General features: G+C 52.0%; 1 protein-coding gene across 2 annotated transcripts; it reads right to left on the bottom strand.

Annotated features, from left to right (window-relative positions):
• Nucleotides 1-51: 51 nt before the first annotated feature.
• Nucleotides 52-20,064, bottom strand: LOC122374942 (ceramide synthase 6-like). Of its 2 annotated transcripts, XM_043354019.1 has the most exons (9): nt 19,943-20,060; nt 19,420-19,532; nt 14,522-14,630; nt 12,018-12,110; nt 10,516-10,644; nt 7,392-7,510; nt 4,593-4,667; nt 1,548-1,692; nt 52-1,134 (listed from the first exon to the last, which is right to left on the bottom strand). In XM_043354019.1, exons 1-9 carry the CDS (start codon nt 20,033-20,035, stop codon nt 973-975), a joined length of 1,038 nt encoding a protein of 345 aa, XP_043209954.1. In that variant the 5' UTR covers nt 20,036-20,060; the 3' UTR covers nt 52-972. The 2 variants fall into 2 exon arrangements, with proteins under 2 accessions (XP_043209954.1, XP_043209955.1); XM_043354020.1 differs by lacking the exon at nt 4,593-4,667 and having other exon boundaries at nt 19,943-20,064.
• Between the last annotated feature and the right edge of the window lie 210 nt (nt 20,065-20,274).

Genomic DNA, 20,274 nt, shown 5'->3' with positions numbered 1-20,274 from the left:
CACTTCACTCTTATTCAACTAACACACTCAACTTCGCTAACAAACCAGGTCCACAGTTCAGACAACCTATATTAACAAGGATCAGCATAAAGGCATTATGACACACATAATTAAGGACTGGGCCCGGCCGTGCGCCGGCTGACCCGCGCCGGACCCGCTATAACCCCCACAGCAGCCGGCTCCCACAGTTCGTACCTGTCGCGACCACGGCCTCTGTCCACCGGCAGCCCCGCAGTGGTTCTGGAATGTTGGGGCGGAGCCCGATGTCTGATAAATCGCGCAGCACCTTCCCTTAGCCACGACTCGGCCAGACATGACCTCCTCGCGCTGTAAGATGGACTCACCCAGTGAGTGCGGTTGGAACGAGACTGAAGTGGCAATGGGAGAACAGACAGTGGTCGAGCTGCCCCAGCAATAAGCCTCTTGTCCTAGTCGGGCACGCCCGTTATGGAAAACGACACGGGTTCCGCGGCTCTAGAATGCCACCGACAGAGCTTCCTGGGTTTCAGCGACCATTCCATCACAAGACCGCTCCTTTCATGCGCTGCGAAATCCGCCAATCAACCGGCCAGTGATCGCGGACTAAACAAAATTATGAGTAATTTGTACACATGGATTGCGGTCAGTGGATAAAACATTTCTCTTCGCGCGGCGCGGGTCGTTGGAACAGCGGCGGCGGCCCTATTTCGCCGCGAGTATCAATCACGTTTTCTCACGTTTTCCTGGCGCGACACACGCACACACCTATACTGACTGTTGGGCCCGGTGGCAAACTAACACCCGTCGTACCTGGATCGAGCAGTGGCCGGGTCCGGCGCCCTGCCCGCCACACCACCGTATCACGTTACTAAGCACATCACAGACGCCCACAGTACACACCCCGCCCCCACCCGCACACGGATAAACACGAGAGAGAACGCCGGCGTCGGCAGTCAGGTTTGATTTCCAGTCGGAGTGATGAGCCGGCGGCCGCTAGTTGTCTCCGCCGGCCGCTACGGCGGTAGCGGCGCCACCGTCGCCGGCCGCCGCGGGCTTGGAGACTCCGTTGGTGGCCGGGGTAGAGTTGGGCAGAGCGTTCTCCTCGCTGCTGCTGCTGACCTCCTCACTGGAGTCGCTTCGGGAGTCGCCCTGGATCTGTGAACAAGCCGACGATAGCGGGGAGTCGTTAGAGATCGGGAACAGGCGGACTGGGGTCTCAGGGCACTGAACGCAAATACTCCGGACTTCGAAACGATGATATTCGGGTCAGTTGTGCAAATTGCACTGAGGTGCAACAAACTAACTTATACGCTACGTACTATTGGAAAGCTGAGTACGCGGGTGCAAGTCTTGTCAACAGCCAACAACTCACATCAGAGCTATTGCTGATTTTACAACCTTTAAAACCGCCACCCGCATCTTTTCAACACCGACTATCGGTCGCCATCGGCGAATGAGCCTACACAGTCGCCCAATACCCACACAGTGCCACTCCCATATAGACTCCCATTCAGGACCCTCCCAACCCCTGTCGTGCCCCGCCTCCCCCTGCAGCGCAGAGACCCTACCTGTCCGGCACTGAGGGCCTGGTAGGCCATCAGCAGGATGTAGTAGGTCCAGATACAGTGCAGCACCAGCAGGCCTATCAGCATGCTGTTGAAGATGTAGTAGGCCGGGAAGAACTCGACGATGTAGGTGGCGTCGATGGTGGTACTGTGGATGGCACGCAGACACACTGTCATATGTGACATGACAAGGTCGAGCTGCGGCGTCCGCGGCCAGATGGCCCAGCCAGGGCGCCATACCACTGCCGGTATTTGGACACGGAAGAGAAATGCGTCTAGGCTACTGACAGACATAGACACTAACACAGAGCGTGTAACGAAACCGAAAAACCGAACTTGACACCGATATTTTAATGCAAAAAAAAAAACACCTAAGCCTTGTCACGGCTAAAATATTGAACTACAAACTGAAAATCAAATGATTAACAAAACAGCTCTGGTCAAAACAATTTATGTTCATTTCTTTAAACATGGATCAGGTTAACAAAGAAAAAGACAAGAGAACGGAAAAAAACGAAAGCAAGGATACGAGAACCTCTAAACGCACGATGCAGTCAGTGTTCCCAAACCAGACGGATTGGCTATCCCTCGTCAGGAGCGCAGGTGGCATCGCAGAACGGAAAGGACAAAAGATGAAACAAAGTTTCGGGTAAAAGACAGAGGGTAGGGCAAACATGAGCATATGCTAGTAATGATAGGTACTAAACAGGCAATGAAATAGGAAGGAGGGCGCGGAAGAGAAGAGACAGGGCACATAGGTATAGGGAAGGGGGATGAAGGAAATGTGAAAAATGAATATGCGACGAAACCGAGGTTCGGACACGGAACTAAGGTCAGGTGGATTAGGTTCATTACAGGTATGGGGTGAAAGAGCATATAATACAAAATAGCAAAGGCATACGAGGGCGGCAATATGTACATTTTAAAATATACATGTGAATTGTGATATACTATCAAGCAATAGTAGTATCAAGTATCAAGCAATATTGTGATGATGAGGATGGCGCAGTTAAATTCTTAGTGTAGCGTAGTACTCGTACACAGATGATCGTGTCCTCCAATAAGGCATAAGCTAATGGTTAGATAAAGACGGTAGCTTCCTGTAAAGCGGTAGCAGTACAATTGTCTTTTACAACATAGCTAAAAGCTAGAAATGGCTCCACAGTTTGTGAAATGTAGGTTTAGTTATCAACGACAGCGTAATTCATACACATAGCTTAGCAAATTTGTGACACGCATTTTTACATGATCGCGTTAGGACGCTTAGTTTGCTTTGATGTAAAGTGTTACCATAAAAATTTCAGTTGCAGAAACCCGCTGCACATGATTTCCTTCTCTGCAATGATAACAGACGAAATCGGCGAAAATTTGGATCCTGTTTGGTGTTTCAATGTTGACGGCAACTACAGCAAATTGCAGCTGGTTTCTATAGTAACCGGACCTTGGCAAACACGGTTATCCGGCATCATTGACAACTCTTTGAAGCCGTCTGATTGAAATGTTTCCAATGAGCACCAATAGCTTGCGTTTGAGAGTTGTCAGCGTCTTCAAACACAGAAGCATGACAACGAACAAAATTAAGGCATGACAAACCCACGAGCGAGCAAGTGGCTGGCAACTTTATCAATCTAACAGGAGCAAGGGCTGACTATTTATACGGTCTACCAGCCAACCATGTCTGACACTGCATGGCCTGCATGGAACTGAAACGCTCATTAGTCATTACATTTCTAGCATCACATTTCTAGAGTTAAGACTGACAACGCCACGCATCACCCAGCCTGAGATAGGCAAGTCTGTAGGTTAGAGGGGGCTGTGCAGTGTAGTAGATCACACGCGCACACCGCCAAACGCACGCACACACGCACACAGCGAGTCTCTGTGAGTGGGTTAGCCGGGAGGAAGGGCAGAGGCGCCGTCCCCTGTCTCCGAGGCGTTAGCGTGTCCAGGTGAGACAGCAGCATCGAGCCCATGTTGTGTCATGACCAGCACCGCGTCCATGAGCAGACGGGGAGGGCATAGACAGAGAGAGGAGAGAGCGCGAGAGAGAGACAGAGCCGCGGGAGGGGCGGCCACTGCCGGCTCGGCCGCCGCCGGCCCACCAGTCTGAAAAACGGACGGACGAGGGGCTGATGTGGTGTGGCGAGGACTGAAAGGACGGGGTGGGACAGGCCGGGCCGGGCTGAGGCCGCCTTCGGGGCACCACCCCACCAGAGGACCCGACCCAGGGCGCCCCATACCCCGACAGAGGGCGTTCCAGCCGCGGCCGCACTGACTATCCGGTCCAGTTAGGCAGGAGCGGAAACGGATAGGGTGCACGGCCAGAAGGCAGGAGCAAGCACCGTAAGGCTCTGGTCCCCCAATTTTGTTATCCCATGAACAAGGAATGCGACAAAACAAAATTTGACAATCCCCTCCAGTCTTACATTTTATTACAGAACCCGCCTGCATGCATTATCATTTGGGAAGGCTGGAGGCCTACAGCGGCTTTTAAAGTTTGCTGCCCCACAGCTAAGAATAAGTTCCAAATTGTTCTAAGAGAGAACGGACCTTCTTTGCGAGCCTTTGGTCCCAGGCTACGCCACTTATCGCACATTTTGTTGGGCAAGCCAAAGACCGGCTCTCCCGTTCGGTTTACTCGTCCAAAGACCCTCATTCAGAGTTCAGTTTCATTTCAGCGTCACTGCCTGCGCTGCTGACATCAGAGGCGGGGCGCAGTGAGTCCCCGGGCAGGGTCAGAGTCTGTGAGGGGACGGCGGCAGCAGCGTGTGGTTAGTGGGCCCAGCCACCAGGCAGACAGTTACATGACGGGTGCCACCGCACGCGCACAAACCGCGCCCCGAGCCAGACACCGGCAGTCGCGGCCGACCCGGAGACGCCAGTGGAATAGCGTAAGACAGAGGGCAGAGCGACAGACAGACGGACGGGCAGACGGACGGACAGCCAGACTAAGAGAGAGATAGAGAGAGCCAGAGGAAGAAGAGCGCCGGTCGGTGCGGCGGGCGAGGGGCGGCCGGCGCTCGCGGGCGGCTCGGCGGCGCTACTCACCGTTCGGGGGCACTCAGGATGGGGAGGCCGGTCGGCAACAGTGCACACGTGGGGGGCTCATCGAACAGGTACGTGCTGGAGACAGAGAGAAAGAGGCGCCGCAGCCGGCCGGCCGGCCGTCAGCCGGGCGGCGGCCGCCGGCGCGCGCGCGCCGCTGTGACCCCGACCCCGACCTGACCCCGACAAGACCCCGAGCCGACCCCGCCTGCCTCTCCTGCCTGCCCAGCCAGCCGTACTTAGATTACTGCTGCGCCGCCCTTCGCTGGTGCAATATGTGGACGCAAAGACACCCGAGGGGCAGAAAGGTAGCGCCCGGACTTACCTAATAGGCTGTACTTACCTCAATCTAGCGTTACCAGAAATGCGCCCAAAGTTAACAGAAAGCCTGATTATTATTTGGATAACATCAAGGGAAGTTGACTTGCGGATCGCAAAGTTAAAGGGTTATCATCTTTACAAAAGCAACTAGTGCTGAGTCAGGTCTCCGTATGGAAATAGAAAAATTCGTTTCGACTTCGCGACGAAGATACGCAAGTACCAAGGTTGATAACAATCGAAGCATTTTGAAAAACAAACTTTTCAAGACATCTGCAAAAAACCTAGGGATTGCAGGCTTCTCAAAACGAGCCATTTATGGGAACATGAAGACCTGAATCAACCACATAGTCATGTAAAAATGGGGAAGAAAACCCTTTTAGCGACATCCTGAAGCCCACAGCCAGCGTCGAGTCCGGGAAATGCCTTTTATTCAAATGGTTAAATAAGCCTTAATGATCTTACATCTCATTTCAAAACGGTGGCCCGAAAGTTGGCTGCGTTACGAGAAAGAGCAGAAGGATGCAGGTATCGTGGTTCACAAAGGACGTTTCGACGCGACACCCAACGCCAGGCGGGTTGAAACCCCCGCCCGGGGCAGTATAGATTAGTACCTGCGAGCGACGCGTTACCTCCGCCCGAACCAAGCAGTGAGACAGTGCCGCGGAAATAATGACTGGACTGATCTGTGCTCCGACGACCTTCGAGTGACATCCAGTGACCTCCAGTGACCTCCGGGGACCTCAGGGGACTCACCAAACGACCCCAGTGCAGGACCCACTCCCCAGCCAGTGCCCCGCACGAGAAAGGCGGCGTCAGCCAGCGCGGCAGGCAGGCAGGACGAGGCAGGACGGGACAGGTCGGGTCGGGTCGGGTCGGGCTGGGTCAGGTCAGGTCAGCAGGTCACAGCAGGGCGCCAGCAGGCCGGGCCAGCCGTGCTGTCAGCTGGCGCGTGATCGAACACGCGACCGTTCTGAAAAACAGCCTCAACAAAACAAACTCAACCAAACACTAGTCTACAGACAGGCAGAGTGCGAAATGCTGAGTGCAATACGCGCGCGAACAATCGGGCGGAGGGCCTTACGACCAGGCTCCGCATATGTCTAGACGGTGTAACAGTCAGACATTCGCGGCGACAGGCACATGTATGACCGGTGGCGTCTGGCCGCGGGCCGGGCCCCGGCGCGCGTGCAGCCACTGCCGCCCCATGCGGCCGGTACGGGCCCGGTCGGCCGGAGCCGCCAGCGCGGTGGGCCGGGGGTTTGGTCCCCGCCCGCGGCGGCATGCGCTTGCCAGTCCTCCGCCTCGAGCACAGTGCACACTCCAGTCACCGTCACCAGCCCAACACAAACACGCCTCTAGCACAGTGCAGTCTCTGTCTCAGAACACCCACGCACAAACGCATAGACACAGACAAGTGCACACGAGACCACGACGCGTGAACAACCCTCAAGTCAGACCAATGACTCTGCATCGAACCGTAAAATACACCCCACCCTCGATCACTGACCCTGATTACACAGCTGAAGACACAGACAACTATGGACACTACACATGGCACGACACCACAGTCGCTGACACAACAGAGTCCAAAGGATTTACTTCGTAAGCATTTTGTAAATGTCAACACTCCACACAACCTACCACAGCCAATTCTATTTTTTTTCAACACCACTACCGCATCCCATGCTTTTTTTGCAAAAATATACGAAGTGACGCTTGTTTCCCCCACGAAAACGAATGCCAAGACTGGAAGACAATAAAAAATGTGATTGATAGAAACCAATATGCCATGAAAAATGACTCACGTTTCAGTGATGCATGTGAAAAATATGTAGTTAGAAGTTGCAATGCCATGTATTTGCACAGAGGTTAGTTGCTATGCAAGGCACCTAAGGTGTCAGGAAGAACCGGAAGGTGAACCATTCCACTTAATGACATTGAAGAAAAAATAACCCACATCTAATGAAGAACGTCAAAAAATTATCATGCCTGCTCGACTAAAAGAGGTAAAAGAATACACACTGAAACACGATAACAGCGGCCAAAGGGCACCGAAAACTATTAAGAGCTTCACAACCATGAATAACATGGTGTCATGTTCACAGTTATCACACCGCGGGACAACCCACCATCAATCGACACAGGTATCACGTGACCAACCACTGCTAATCACCACAGTGTCACGTGACCAGCCACCAACAAAAATATCAAGTGAACTCAGCGCCTAGTTTCTAATCAAACGTGCAGCCCAGCACCGATCATGACCTTGACCTACGACCTTGACCTGGTCACGGGTCACGGCACATGCAAAGCCGACGCCGCTTAATTCCTATCAATATTTAGAAAAAGAAACGGGAGCTGACAGAGCTACAGAAAGAGAAACACAGACAGACAGACAGACAGACAGACACAGCGGCTGCGGAGCTGGGAAGCAGTATGACGACTGCGGCGGCAGGGGCGGGGGCGGAGGCGGTGCCCTACCTGTACAGGATCCAGCCCGGGTAAATGCCCAGACGGGTGACTATCCAGATGAGCACGAACACGGCAAACGTGACGTCACACAGCATCTGCAGCTGCAGGTACTTGAACATCTTGGCGCCCTGTCGACAGCGGATGCAGGGGGCGACTGAGTAAGAATGAGGCTTATCGCGATAAGGGGTGGGAATGATGGCAAAGTAGAAGGGGATGGTGAGGGCGAAAGGCGCACAATACTACGCTGCTGGTCGGGACAGCCACGGTGGCCAGCTCACGTGTGGTTGCACTGGTGAGGGAAGGGCCGATACGGACACTAGCGCCTGTTCTATGCACTGCACACTGCACAGACCTTTCTGGACGGAACATTTTCCAGCGATTCGACAATCACAGACAACTTTATATCCCTATCTGTCACCTCACACTTACTTCGGGTCTGTAATACCTAGAACACATTTTCTTGCCTTCCTTTCTGACAAGAAACCTTCCTTCATACCTCAGATTGGTATGAAGCGAACGCATTTTCAGCAAAATCTTCCCTCAATTCCTATCCCACATCCTGGAATGTTCTCTCAACTGATATCTGCCCAAAATAAGACTTTATCCGTCCCTGCACAGATAACGGTTGTCGACACCATCTCCCCAGATGCCTAAAGATCACACTCTGACTGCAGTGCCACTGAGTGCTGCCCCGCCTCTCCACCCCTCCCTCCCAAGTTCACAGAGTTTCATCGCCCCAGCCAGAGACACGCTATGCCGTTCCCTACAACCCCACATCTCCCGGGTTTTGCAGACGCTGTATCCCGTCGGCCCAGACCCAGAAGGGAAGAGGGGGGTGCCCCAGCCCCTTCCGGTCTGATGTGATCAGCAAATAGTTCACCTCAGGTCACATTGGTCCGGTCAGAGTCGGGGGTGGCAAGGAGCCAGAGAGCCCGGCGAACGAATTCTCCAGTCTAGGAAGATTCATCAAGCTGTCTACCTCTTGCAGAAACCATCCAAGGCGCCGAATCAAAAATGAATCGCCTCTGATTTGTGCCCATTGAAACAGGGTGAGAGTGGGAGCTATCACACTCCCTTATAGCAGCATCGGCCTTTTCATCTAGTCATGAGACCAGCTGACCTAAGGTGTCTCCCCACAAATGCGCCCACAAGAACCATGCAAAACAGTGTTGACAGTTCTAGGTGCCATTAGCGTAGACACGGTAGCTTCAGCATGCAACAATCACGAGAGGATCCAGTCTCCCACAACACAGCCATGCCTTATGAATCACGTAGACACCCACACCCCCTGTCACCCGCGCTCCTAACAACCCAGACATCCGATCGACACCTATTATCAGGCCATTACCCGGCAGTAAGTGACACTCGCTAACAACCTTCTCCCATTATAGTGCACTCTCAGTCAGGGTTTAAGTGTCCCTAAAAGACCCGACAGTCGGCCGCTCATCCAAACAGCAGTCAGCTGTGGGATGATTTACGCGACAAATAGCAGCAGCGTCCCAGCGCGTCATAAGGCGTCACATGTGATAGAGGCAAGTCACAGCTGTCGCCCGGTCCGCTGCGATTACCATAATTTGGAACGATCATGCCGTCGGAGCGCTCATTTCCGCCTCATGTAGCTACGACAAAGGGCCGGGCAAGGCAGCACGGGGACGGGGAACGGGCGGCACGTGGTCTAACCCCCGTCGCTGGTTGCGAGTAGCGAGTAGTTCTCCACCGTGGCGCGGCCGGGCGGACAGATTGTCGCCTATCTGAAGAGGCCGGAGATAACTCTGTAGCATCTACTCTGCACTGAGCAGATACCGATCGTCAGAGGCCCTCAGACAGAATTGGGGAGGGGAGTTCTGTTGTGGCGTCGTGACCCGGGCTATAGGGTACGCGCAGTTACCCGTCGCAATCGCATGAGCAGTTATTCAGTCGATCAGCTGTGAAAGATGCACCTGATACTTAGACTTCTGTGATACACAATACAGACTAGACTCTGTCCTGATAACTGAAAGTTAGTCACGTCACAGGGCCGGCAGACAAGCGCAGACCACCAATGTAATGAATTTGTGAACGAAATTATCGCTTATTATTTCATAATCACAAGGTGCAGGCTACCAGTCATTATCCAGAAATAGCCCTGTAATCAATCTACATCTTGAACGTCCTATTCAATACCCATCTACTATGGGTGCTTCAATATGTAATCGGTGACAAAGAATCCATATACGCAGCGGCTGTTAGTCAATACGGTAGGCGGATCCTTTCTTGTGAATAGCTGAATGGTGTCTCGAACAGCAAAAAGCCGATCAGTGTGTGCGTTTTTATCCGTCGCAAAAACTGCATTCGGTTGTTGGTGAAGGCGACGTCACAGAGATTTTTGCCCCTGTTTCGACGGCCGATTATGTCAGCCGGCAGAGGGAACACTGCTGTTTCGTGTCACCTACTGAGTTGAGCGCAGCGGCCGACAGAGCGATTGTCATGCTAGGCGTTTATCTTCGTAAACTAGACGTTACAGCCACTCAAAGATAGATCGACTTATCAGGCATTCCCCTCAAAGATCAAGTGCCCGAGTTTAGCTCCCAGCACCATCCCGAGGTGGGAAAGCAAAGTAGAACATCACATCCTGTGGTCAGTGCTTTCACGGACAGCTAATTTAGGAGTTTCAAGCCAGCTTTCGATGTTTGAGATGAGATGGATGCAAAGTTTGCTATCAAGGACCAATGAATAAATCATATGAGACCGAGATTACCTGAAGACAAAGCCGGTATTTTTGGACGAGTACGCCGCCGGACTGAGTTAGATACTGAATTACGCCTATGGCAATGCGTCATGGGCACTGCAAGAATAAGTCAGATTAAGTTACTCTTTAGAGAAGAGCTACATAGAGCGATGTGAAATCGCTCACTTTTGTGCTATTTCGCTTGGTGCTTTGCATTCGATCTACAAACTCACAATGCGTATGAAGCCACACTAAATCACACCACTCAGCAACAAACTAAAACCGACGAGACTGAGCCGGCTCTGTCCAGCTTTAACCAGCACTGACCGCCCAACAGAGCCTTATGTCCGGTGTGAGCCGGTACCGTCAGTGCTCTGGGGGGGGGGGGGGGGGGGGGGACTGGGTGGCACTTTGTGAAGAACTAACCAGCAGGAAGATATCAGAGATGTCGTGTACGATGAGCGTCAGCGTGCCGATCCTGGTAAAGTTGCACGCCCAGGAGAACGACAGCAGGCTGATGGTCACCAGGTGGTGCAGCAGCATCTCCCAAAAGTCCTACAGACAAGACACACTTTGTTAAAGTGATATGCCAAGACGACCAAAAGGTATTATAGAAAAACATAAGTAGGGCATAAGAGAAAACAAAAATCAACGCAAACGTTAGCAGATAATTACGTGAATACCATTTCTGAAAAGGCTTGCAAACACAGTCTTCTTATAGCCGGCGGATAGTGGTTTATGGCGGGCCCAAACTCCTGGCTACATGCGTTCCAGACAACAAACGCGGGCACAACAGCGACAGATACACTTCCCACCTCTCGAAATATATTCAATTTTTGAGCCGCATGCACGTACGGCGACCGTGGGTTATAACGTTATTCATTGCACATTATCATTTCATCCACGCGACGACGACCAAAGCTTAAGGTACATCCGCGGCAGAATCTGAAGCAAACAGCCGAACATTGTGTTACGGATTAACCCGGCAGTTGCTGGGGTATTTCGCCACCCACCGTTTGCTGGGGGGGGGGGCGTTAAACGCCCCCAGCCGATAACTCGAGAACCAATAGGCGCAGCGAAACGCACGAGGCGGCAAACGAAAGAGCGCGACGAGACGCTTCAGATGAGTACTTTAAAGTTGAATTTTGAGGTCACAGGTCGGGTCAAGGTCAGGTCAAACACCTGAAATCGGGCTTTCAGTAGCATGGACTTCTGGACTTCGCAATGGGCGCCTCTCGTCATAAACTCTGTTAAAACGGTGCACAATTCATCATATAAGGCCTACAAGAGTGTCAGCTCCATGTAGGGGTCAGTCAAGCATAGGTCAGGGTCAAGGTCAGGTCAACCGGGTACGCACATATCCCCGAAAATCAAAACTGATATTCGCAGCCTGTGACACATGTTTTATAGGTAATTTGGGGCGTAGAACACGATGGTGACATTCATTTTATCATATGTGTACGTGTTTGGCTCAAAAAGTTCAATTAAAGAAATGCATATATCATGGTCGTGAAGAAGTCACGAAAAATTGCCAAGATTCAGTTCAAGATTATGGAAAATGCGGAACGATAATCAATAATCGAAGATAGCCATTTGATTAATCATGGTTTTGGCAGTTTAATGGCGTTTACGGCATGTCTGTATGTCTATTCTGTGATTTTATATGATTTTTTGAGCATATGCCGTTTTTGGTCGAAAACTCAGAAATCATGACGTCACTAAAACCTCGATATCTCAAAAATTTTCCGACCGATTTTTTTGAAACTTTGTCACAATAAACTTCAATCAATTCCCTACAGGTACCCAAAATTTGGCGCGCCTGCGGCGCGCCGTTTTTATGCTATGGCCCGGCGAAAAAAGTGGGGGCGTTTAACGCCCCCCCCCCAGCAACTCGCGGGTTAACAGGTAAGCCCCCATCTCTTCCGTACCTTATGTTTGACGTCGAAGAAGTGCCGCAGGGTCATAGACCAGTAGAAGCTGAGCGACAACATGTAGTACCACCACACGTCGTTATCCATAGGCTGAAAGAAAGCAAAGGGTTATCAGAGCATCCCATAAATGTTGGTTGGTTTTGAAACATATTGTCGAATGAAAAGATAATTAATGTATAGAAACGGCTAAATATAACTTGTAGAAGGCCGACACCTTGCCATCGATTGTTAGTTTTGAAGAAACAGTGATGCAAAAATTATAACGTGATGCGGTTTGTGCGCAAAACTATTACTGATTTCTCCACATTTATTATAATTATCTTGCTTGAAGATGCCTCAAATAACACGAAACATAACGTAATTGGTCATAAAACAACGTAACTCAAAGGATTACCAGCATGTCACGGTGCAAAATGCATAGCATGTCACTGATAACGGTTTATTATTCAAAGGTTACATTTAGCTTCTAGGAGTGCTCGGTGAACTGGCCGGAAAATACACATGTGTCTTCCATATTTAGCGCAGACGCGCCGCCCTAATGAATGTCGCCGCTGGCGAGGGCGATGAGCTGCACTGTCAGCGAAGTGCGGTAACACCTGCCCACGGCTTGTTATGTGTGTCGCGCCGCCATGCAAGCTTTAGTGACGGTCGTATAACTAGAGCACACATGTCAGCAGATCGCCCTGTCCGCTGTTATTGCGCTGAGACAGTGCATTGCTGTTCATGGGTGGACCGCCTGCCCAGAATTCTGGCACACAGTGCCCCACACCTCAGTAAACTACGTCAGCGAGTAGCGTCTCAGCCCTCCACAGCCAGTTCCGGCCCGCACCTCGGACCGAACCAGCTACCCAGTCACGAACAGACCCGAGGCGCCGCTGGACGGCACACACCACCGGGTACACACACTCCGACGACACACTCCCCCGGGTCGCAGGCCGGCGTCGGAGCCGGCCGGCCGACCCAACAGGCACGACAGACATTCCCGACAGACGCACGAAACCGATCGGTCAGCGCGGAACGCGACCCACCCACGCCGACCGGTCAGAGCGCCGGCCACGGGAACTGTCGAGCAAACAGCGCAATGACTCCCAGTCACGTGCCAAATAGGACGGGCTATTCTGAATGGCGCTCACGCCCTCAGTGGTCCCCATTCAGGGCGCGTGCCACTCGGTCGATAGCGCATTGATCAGACAGACGAACGGTCGACAATGACCAGTGACGGACGCTGTCGCGGGCTTCGGCGATAGACGCCGCCGCTCGATACCATTCAGGAATGGGCAAAAGGGATAGGAGAATAAACAGCACTACTCCTTTTGATGCAATATGATGGCCGGGTAGGAATCTACGACACATTCCGTTTCACACGGATTCAAAATGTACGCCTCCACATTTTGTGACATTAACTAACACGTAAACATCAACGTAACCCCGATAAATGACACTATAGTTGCAGACTCATCAGACCCCTCCCCCTCCCTCGGCGTGCCACGCCCACCCCCCGGCGGCCGGGCGGGGTGAGGGGGGGGGGGGGGCGTGGCGTGCCGGGTTGGCGTGGTTGGTTTCCATAACCGTAAAGGCACACACGGCCGGCCGACCGGACGACCCCAGACCGGCGCCCGCCGACCGACCGACCGACCGACCGACCGAAGGGCTAACCGTAGACGGGCATGTGCACTGGACGGGGATAGCTCCCAGCGCGCAAAATGATCGGAGCTTTAGCGGGGGGAGTACAGCGAGAGCGGGCCAGTAGACACAATGCCTCACGAGGATGCGGAAGCCTATCAACGAACCAATTCCTCGAATTATTCTACGAGACATTGAAAAACGGAGGCATCTCCCTTCGCATGTATCTCGTGTAGACTCACTCCCAAAATAAACTCAGACCCGCTTGGAGCATACACATTAATGAAAGCATATATTATGAAAGATTCCATTAAAAATGTATGGGCCAGGTGGGAAAGCATGGACGGACTACCGGCTAAGTAGCCGGAAATTCCTGTTACCTATTCATCATGGGAGCAAGGTTCCAAAAACGATATAATCGATGATCCAAGCAATGTCTGTCGACTCTTGTAGCACATTGCCAGACCACATAAGTATCGGAACAACAGGTGACGTGGGTTGCTAGTTACGCGACCAGGTATTTCAGAAACAGTTGTGATAGGAAATGCTTCGATATGCAACATTGTTACATTCACGGTCGAAGCCTGATCCACCGCTAGTGCTGTCATCATTCATATGGCATCAGCGCCGAAATCAGAGGACACTGAAGAAACCACGTAATTTTTGGTTTGGACAGGTCCGAAGAGTGCCTGTACCTGGGACTTGTCAACCGTAAACTACAACCTGCGATTAAAACGAAAGACGATACATTCATCAGCGGAACGCATATCAACGAGGATTCAAAACTAGGCTGTGTCGTCGTGTGACACTGCATACGGAGTCCGCGCGTGCTGCATCTCCACGATCGCGTCCCAGAAGCGCCCGCGCCGGGTACTCACGTGGAACGGCATGTTGTAGAAGCAGTGGCGGATCTCCCAGAACCAGGCCTTGTCCCAGAGGGTGTGCAGGCCATAGCAGAAGATAAACAGGTAGTAGGTGAACTGCCACCTGTAGATACAGCAGACACACGTCAGTAAGCTTCGATGAAGGGAAATAAGCGTTACAGACCAAGGTTCCAACAGCAAATGTGTTCAGACATGGACCTTGGGAGTGTGCTTCAGCTGGAAGACATTCCAGCTCCTCCGCAGTCCGCACACTTAACATCCTCCCACATTTATGTTCAGCAGCTAACATCCAAACACTAGGAAATCGCAAAAACACGTGGTCATACGATAGCACTACATACAATATACATCTGTCAGGATTCTACCATAGTCCAATCAAAACTTGGCCCAAACTACTCGCTCATCCCTAACACACCACACCACAACCCTTCCAGATTCCATTTCTCTTCTCTCATTCCATACCCTCCCCATTTCGCACATACAGGCAGCACCATAGGCTGGACTATTTAAATACACTGTGGCTGCACAAAACGTGCCTGGCCCAGCCGGGTGGTGTGACTACCCGTATCAGTAACGCCGGCGTCGAACTGGCATGCCGGTATATCGGCGTACATCATGGCATGCACGACACGTAGAAGTCCGTGCACTTCTACGAGTGCACAAGTGCAAAAGTATGTGCTAAGGTTCTTGAATACACACACTCCATCAAAGTTTCGATTGAGACACTTCTAAAATGACTTCTTCCGGGCAGGTTGGCATGCGTGTGTGGCCACCATCAAGTTCGGTGAAGTCATGACGACTACACAGGCGATGTGACCGGTTTTAGGTCCGAGTCGCATGCAATTTTGTCGATACGAGATTGGTTAAAAGTGTTGGTTCTATAGCATTTGGAAGGCGACGCTTCGTCACAACAGGTAAATCGTATTCATTTTAGATTAGTTATTTGTAGCATTGTTTATCACATCAACCGGTACAGTATTTAACCCGCGCCCTGCTGGGGGGGGGGGTGTTTGAACACCCCCCTTGTGGTTTTTCACGAATATCTCAAAAACGGCGGCGCGGAGCGCCGCCGTTTTTGGTACACCTTATCATACATCAATTCTACACATGTTGTGAAAATTTCAGACCAAGGTCATTCAAGGTCAGGTCACCAGGTCACTTGAAGTGACCTCACCTCATAAAAAGTTTCAATGTCTGTCATAGCTACACCGAGTGACCGATCGCTTTGAAACTTTCAGCGATTGATAAGGGTAACAGTATCTATAAAATGTATATCTCGGAATTTTGATATCGGTGACCTAAGGTCAGGTCAATTTCGCGACCTCCCCATTATAAGTCAATGGGAGAAAATTGAAATGCGACTCTTTTGGACGAAAGACATTATAAACACTCCCAAACACCGAATTACAAGTGGTTTAGACACACAGAACATGAAAATGGTGTCCGTGACCCTTGTTTATGCCCTGAGGTCATCTTAGGTCACGAATGGTATCTAACAGTTTTTCGCAAATAACTTTTGATAGAGGCATGCTAGAGCGATGAAAACGCCTTAGATGTGTTCAGCTCGACGATACGGATCGACTGATATGCAACATGACCATTTCCGGTCAGGTCATGACCTTGACCTGAGGTCAAATTTTCAAGTTGACCTTTCAAGGTCAAGTTATAGTTCATTCGATGCGTCTTGACGAGAGAAACACGATGCCGGTAAAAGTAAGCTCGTACAAAGCTTGGGTCAAAAGTTATTGCAGAAAAACTGTTTCCGAAAAAAAAATCGGCTATTTTTGCAGTTTTTGCCCCCTGCAGGCAAAACCGTTGACGTTAGGTCAAATCTGAGAGAATTACTCAGAAAGGGCGTTAATAGGGCTATCGAATGCGCTTTTCCGCGGCGCTGTAGCTCTATTGGTTCCCGAGTTATGCGTTGGCTTCTTGGAAATTTTCGACATTCGACCTGGAAATCGGCGAAATTTCGCCTTCAATGACCTCTGGTGACCTGACCTTTGACCTGACCAAAAAAATGACCGAAGTGATTTCGTCATTATTTTTGACGCTCTTTCGAACGCCGCCTTCCGCGTATCGCTACGTGGCCCAGGAGCCGAGTTACAAGGGGGGGTGTTCAAACACCCCCCCCCCCCAGCAGGGCGTGGAAATCCAGGACCCCCAGCCGGGCGCGGGTTAACTTGTGAAGTTTCCATTATCAGTTTTCTTTTTTACAGTAAACGGAACTGGCTGTCACGCTTACGCTTTGGCGGCATGGTAACCTAAAAACAGTGGTGCACTCGGGACTGCCATGATGGTCGTCACAACCCAACTTACGACCGACCTACCGGTGCATTGGCGACATACCCGCCCGTCCAGTAATGGGCTGGTGTTCTTATTTTGGATTGTATGGTGTACTGTGTACACACACTAAGGACAGTGAATGAAATATGACGGTCATTATATCTAGCGATAAAACGGGTGTATTGGTGGCTAGCTCAAGCCTCAAAGGAACACACTGCAGTAGCACAAAAAAATACTGCAAAAGGACAAGCTGATATTAAATATCCACGATACTCGAGGGATAATAATGAGCCGCACCACTTTTGTTCATTGTGCCATCAAATGTCATCAACCTCATCAATTTAGCAGAATCCATTCTTACCTAATTCGTCTCCTCTGTGATAAGAGAAGCTACCTGCTACAGCCGCCAGCAGATGCCCCGAACAGCCAATTATCAGCAGATTATTTCCCCACCCCATGCCCTCTACTCAGTACCCCCTCCCTTCCCCGCTCCCTCTCCACTAGACCCCTCTGCTTCTGCTCTTCACCCGCGTCATTCACCCAAACCCTCTAGTCCACCACAATCCACTCATCCTTCCTCTCCCCCCCCCCACAACCCATTCACCCCTCTCTCCTGACCGTCACTCTGTCGCTCTGCCCCCGGGGCACGGCCGCTGACGTCAGAAAACCGTTCTCGGGCGTCCGCCCGTATCGATCTGGGGGCGTTGGCCGCGCCCGCCCGCCCGCCGGTGGTGCCATCGTGACGTCACTGCCGCTCCGGAGCCAGCCGCGAGAGCCTCGTGCTTCAGGTGTAGGGACGGAGCGGAGGATACGGTCGAACGCAGTCTGATGAAAAATGTAGGGCTATCGGTGGGTCAGGATGAAATGGAATGGAAGCTTCGGTTTGGTTGGGTCGGGTCAGCTCAGGTTGCATTGGTTGGGTCGAGTCAGAACCTTATGTCAAATTAGGCCGGTCGCCAGGTCGGGTCAGGTCAGGTTGAATTCAGTTAAGGCGGGTCAGTCATATCCGGCCGACTATTGGGTCTCGAGCCGGACTCGATTGGATTAGGTCAGGCCGGCGGCCGGTGTCGCAGCACCGCATCGCAGCAGCCAGCACGTGACGGGCGCCGCTCGATGGCCGTCGATTTCCGATACGCGCAGGAAGGCACTGCTCGCCGCCGGCACGCGGAGAGGGTTGACGGCGAGTCGGCGGGTACTGAGGTCGGTACGAGCTGGTGGGGTCGATGGTATGGGGCGGTGACAGCGGGCAGCACGGTCAAAGAACGCCGGGAGTGACGACGCGCAATTTGGGTTGGGTCCCGAAAGTCCGCCTTTTAACCATATAACACATGGTCAGCAGGTAGTTCGTGAGCTGATTTTCAGTGCAGTTTAGCTCCACTCTTGACGTAACTAATAAATATGCCCTTCTGTCATCAGCAATCGATAACGATAGCTCCCAGCGCTGTCGTCGCCACCGGACCACACCCCTTCACAATGACTCACTGGGTATCCAGTGAATCAGGCCGGTCTAACACAGTGGTGAGTTAGGACGGGGTGTCAGCCAACCAGTCACACCACGGCGCGAGCCCCCCCCCCCCCCCCCCTCCACTACCGTCCGCCCATCCATCCCCACAGCAACAGCTGTTGAGTGTTGACCCCTCCCCTCCCCACCACGTGCACCGCCCCTCCCGCTGCCCATCGGCCCAGGCGACCGCCCGCGGCACTGAGCAATGACGCTACCCAGGAATGAGGCCAGGAATGTCTCAGTCCGCGCCATCGGCTCTCCCATAAACCCGAGCTGCTCCTATGCCTCTGATGACGTCATAGGTTAGCATTGAGCTCCCGGTTCACCGCTTTGCAATCGGGACACATGCGTGCTCAGCGCCGCACTAAAGAACGCCGCACCGCGTCCGTCGGCACTTTTTGTGCCGATGTGCCCGAGCTTTCAGATGAGTCACGTCAAAAATAGCAGCCCTTGTTGCAGCGGCGCGTATATACTGACGTCGGGTTCTGCGTCATTATCTCCGAAAATAAGCCGGATCATAGCGGATCGATGAGCTAATTCCATGTTATGATCCCAGTGACAATATGAAGCTTTGTCCTCGTCTACCTTTATACAGTGTCATCCATAATGAGATATGTGTGCGTGCCTGCAACGCGGCAGGAGCTATATTAGTTACCAGTCTCAGCGAAAGCGTCGAACGATATTCCAAACTGCAAAGAGCACTTACCGGACTTTTGTTTAATGGTGCTTTCGAGCGCACCAACTGCAATGGTCGTTTTCCATCCAGAATGCTTCCCGAACCTATTATGTCGTTCGCGCCCCGTGACACCAAACACCTAGTCCATTAAAGCTTTCCAGGTCAGCGATCAGCCCACTAAACCACAGGGGACATCGCAGCACACGAGGACCAGGCACTGCTGGACAAATCCACTTGGACAGACTCGCCCAGTCCAGTGTTCGCCGGTCAGTTCTATTCGGTTCGCCAGACGCTGCACAGACTTAACCTATCCAATATCTTGTGTCACTCGGAGTCCTGTTAGTCTCGAGTACCGGACATCTCAGACAGAACACACCCGGTCGGTTATCTCATAATTAGCTCACTGAATGAGCTGCACGTTCGACTCACCCGGTCTCTGTGAAGCGGGTGAGCTTGTTGGGCGAGTCCTGCAGCTTCCTCAGCCGCAGCCACCGGTCCACCTGGCGCTCCGTCCAGTCCAGCTCCTTCGCCAGCTGCCGCACCTGCAGTCACGCAGACACGAGCGATGGTAATTAGCTAGAGTTCTCGGCGCCCGGGTAGCTGAAGCTATCGGCGTCTACACGAGTCTTATCAGCTATTGGTCTCTGAAGGAGTTCCGAATAGCACGAACGACTGATTATTTATGTCGATAAAAAGTCCGAATTACATATTGCATCATCTTGAATAACAAAGATTTCATATTAAATAGTACATAACTATGACACGACGGATACGAGATGGTGAAATCCTTTACAGTGAGATCACCTCCCTTCAGACTTCGACTTCATCAATCTCGCCCTCCCGTTCCCTTCGACCCTACCTACCAAGCGGTCTGGTAGTCCGTCAGTCGTCAAAACCGGCATGGGGGCGTAATTCGGCCTTAGAACAACTAGATATCTCGGCAGTTAGTTACCTGTTTATGCGATACTCTCCGGCTTTTCCGGTAGGCGTCTTCGAGGAGTTCGTTGTAGGCGACCCGCTTGGGGCGCATCGCCTTCAAGCCCATAGACCGGCCCACCGGCGCCCAGATGAACCTGGGACATAACATCAGACACATGTGTCACAAGGGCTGTGACAACAGTCACAGCACGGCTTCAGCATGGTCCGTGACGCTCCTCACACGGAGAATGACATTCAGACGTTCGTGTGACGGAGTTCATCATATCGAATACGATAGAATCAGCCTGCCGGTAACAAAGACTACAGAAGTTTGCCACTCGGCAGCGAAACAGGGATCGGGTGAGG

This window comes from Amphibalanus amphitrite, unplaced genomic scaffold (assembly GCF_019059575.1).
Source record: "Amphibalanus amphitrite isolate SeventyFive unplaced genomic scaffold, NRLGWU_Aamphi_draft 001744F_arrow, whole genome shotgun sequence".
Classification (NCBI taxonomy): domain Eukaryota; kingdom Metazoa; phylum Arthropoda; class Thecostraca; order Balanomorpha; family Balanidae; genus Amphibalanus; species Amphibalanus amphitrite.
The sequence above is the reverse complement of the archived record's forward strand: the minus strand, read 5'-3'. Positions and strand labels throughout refer to the sequence as shown.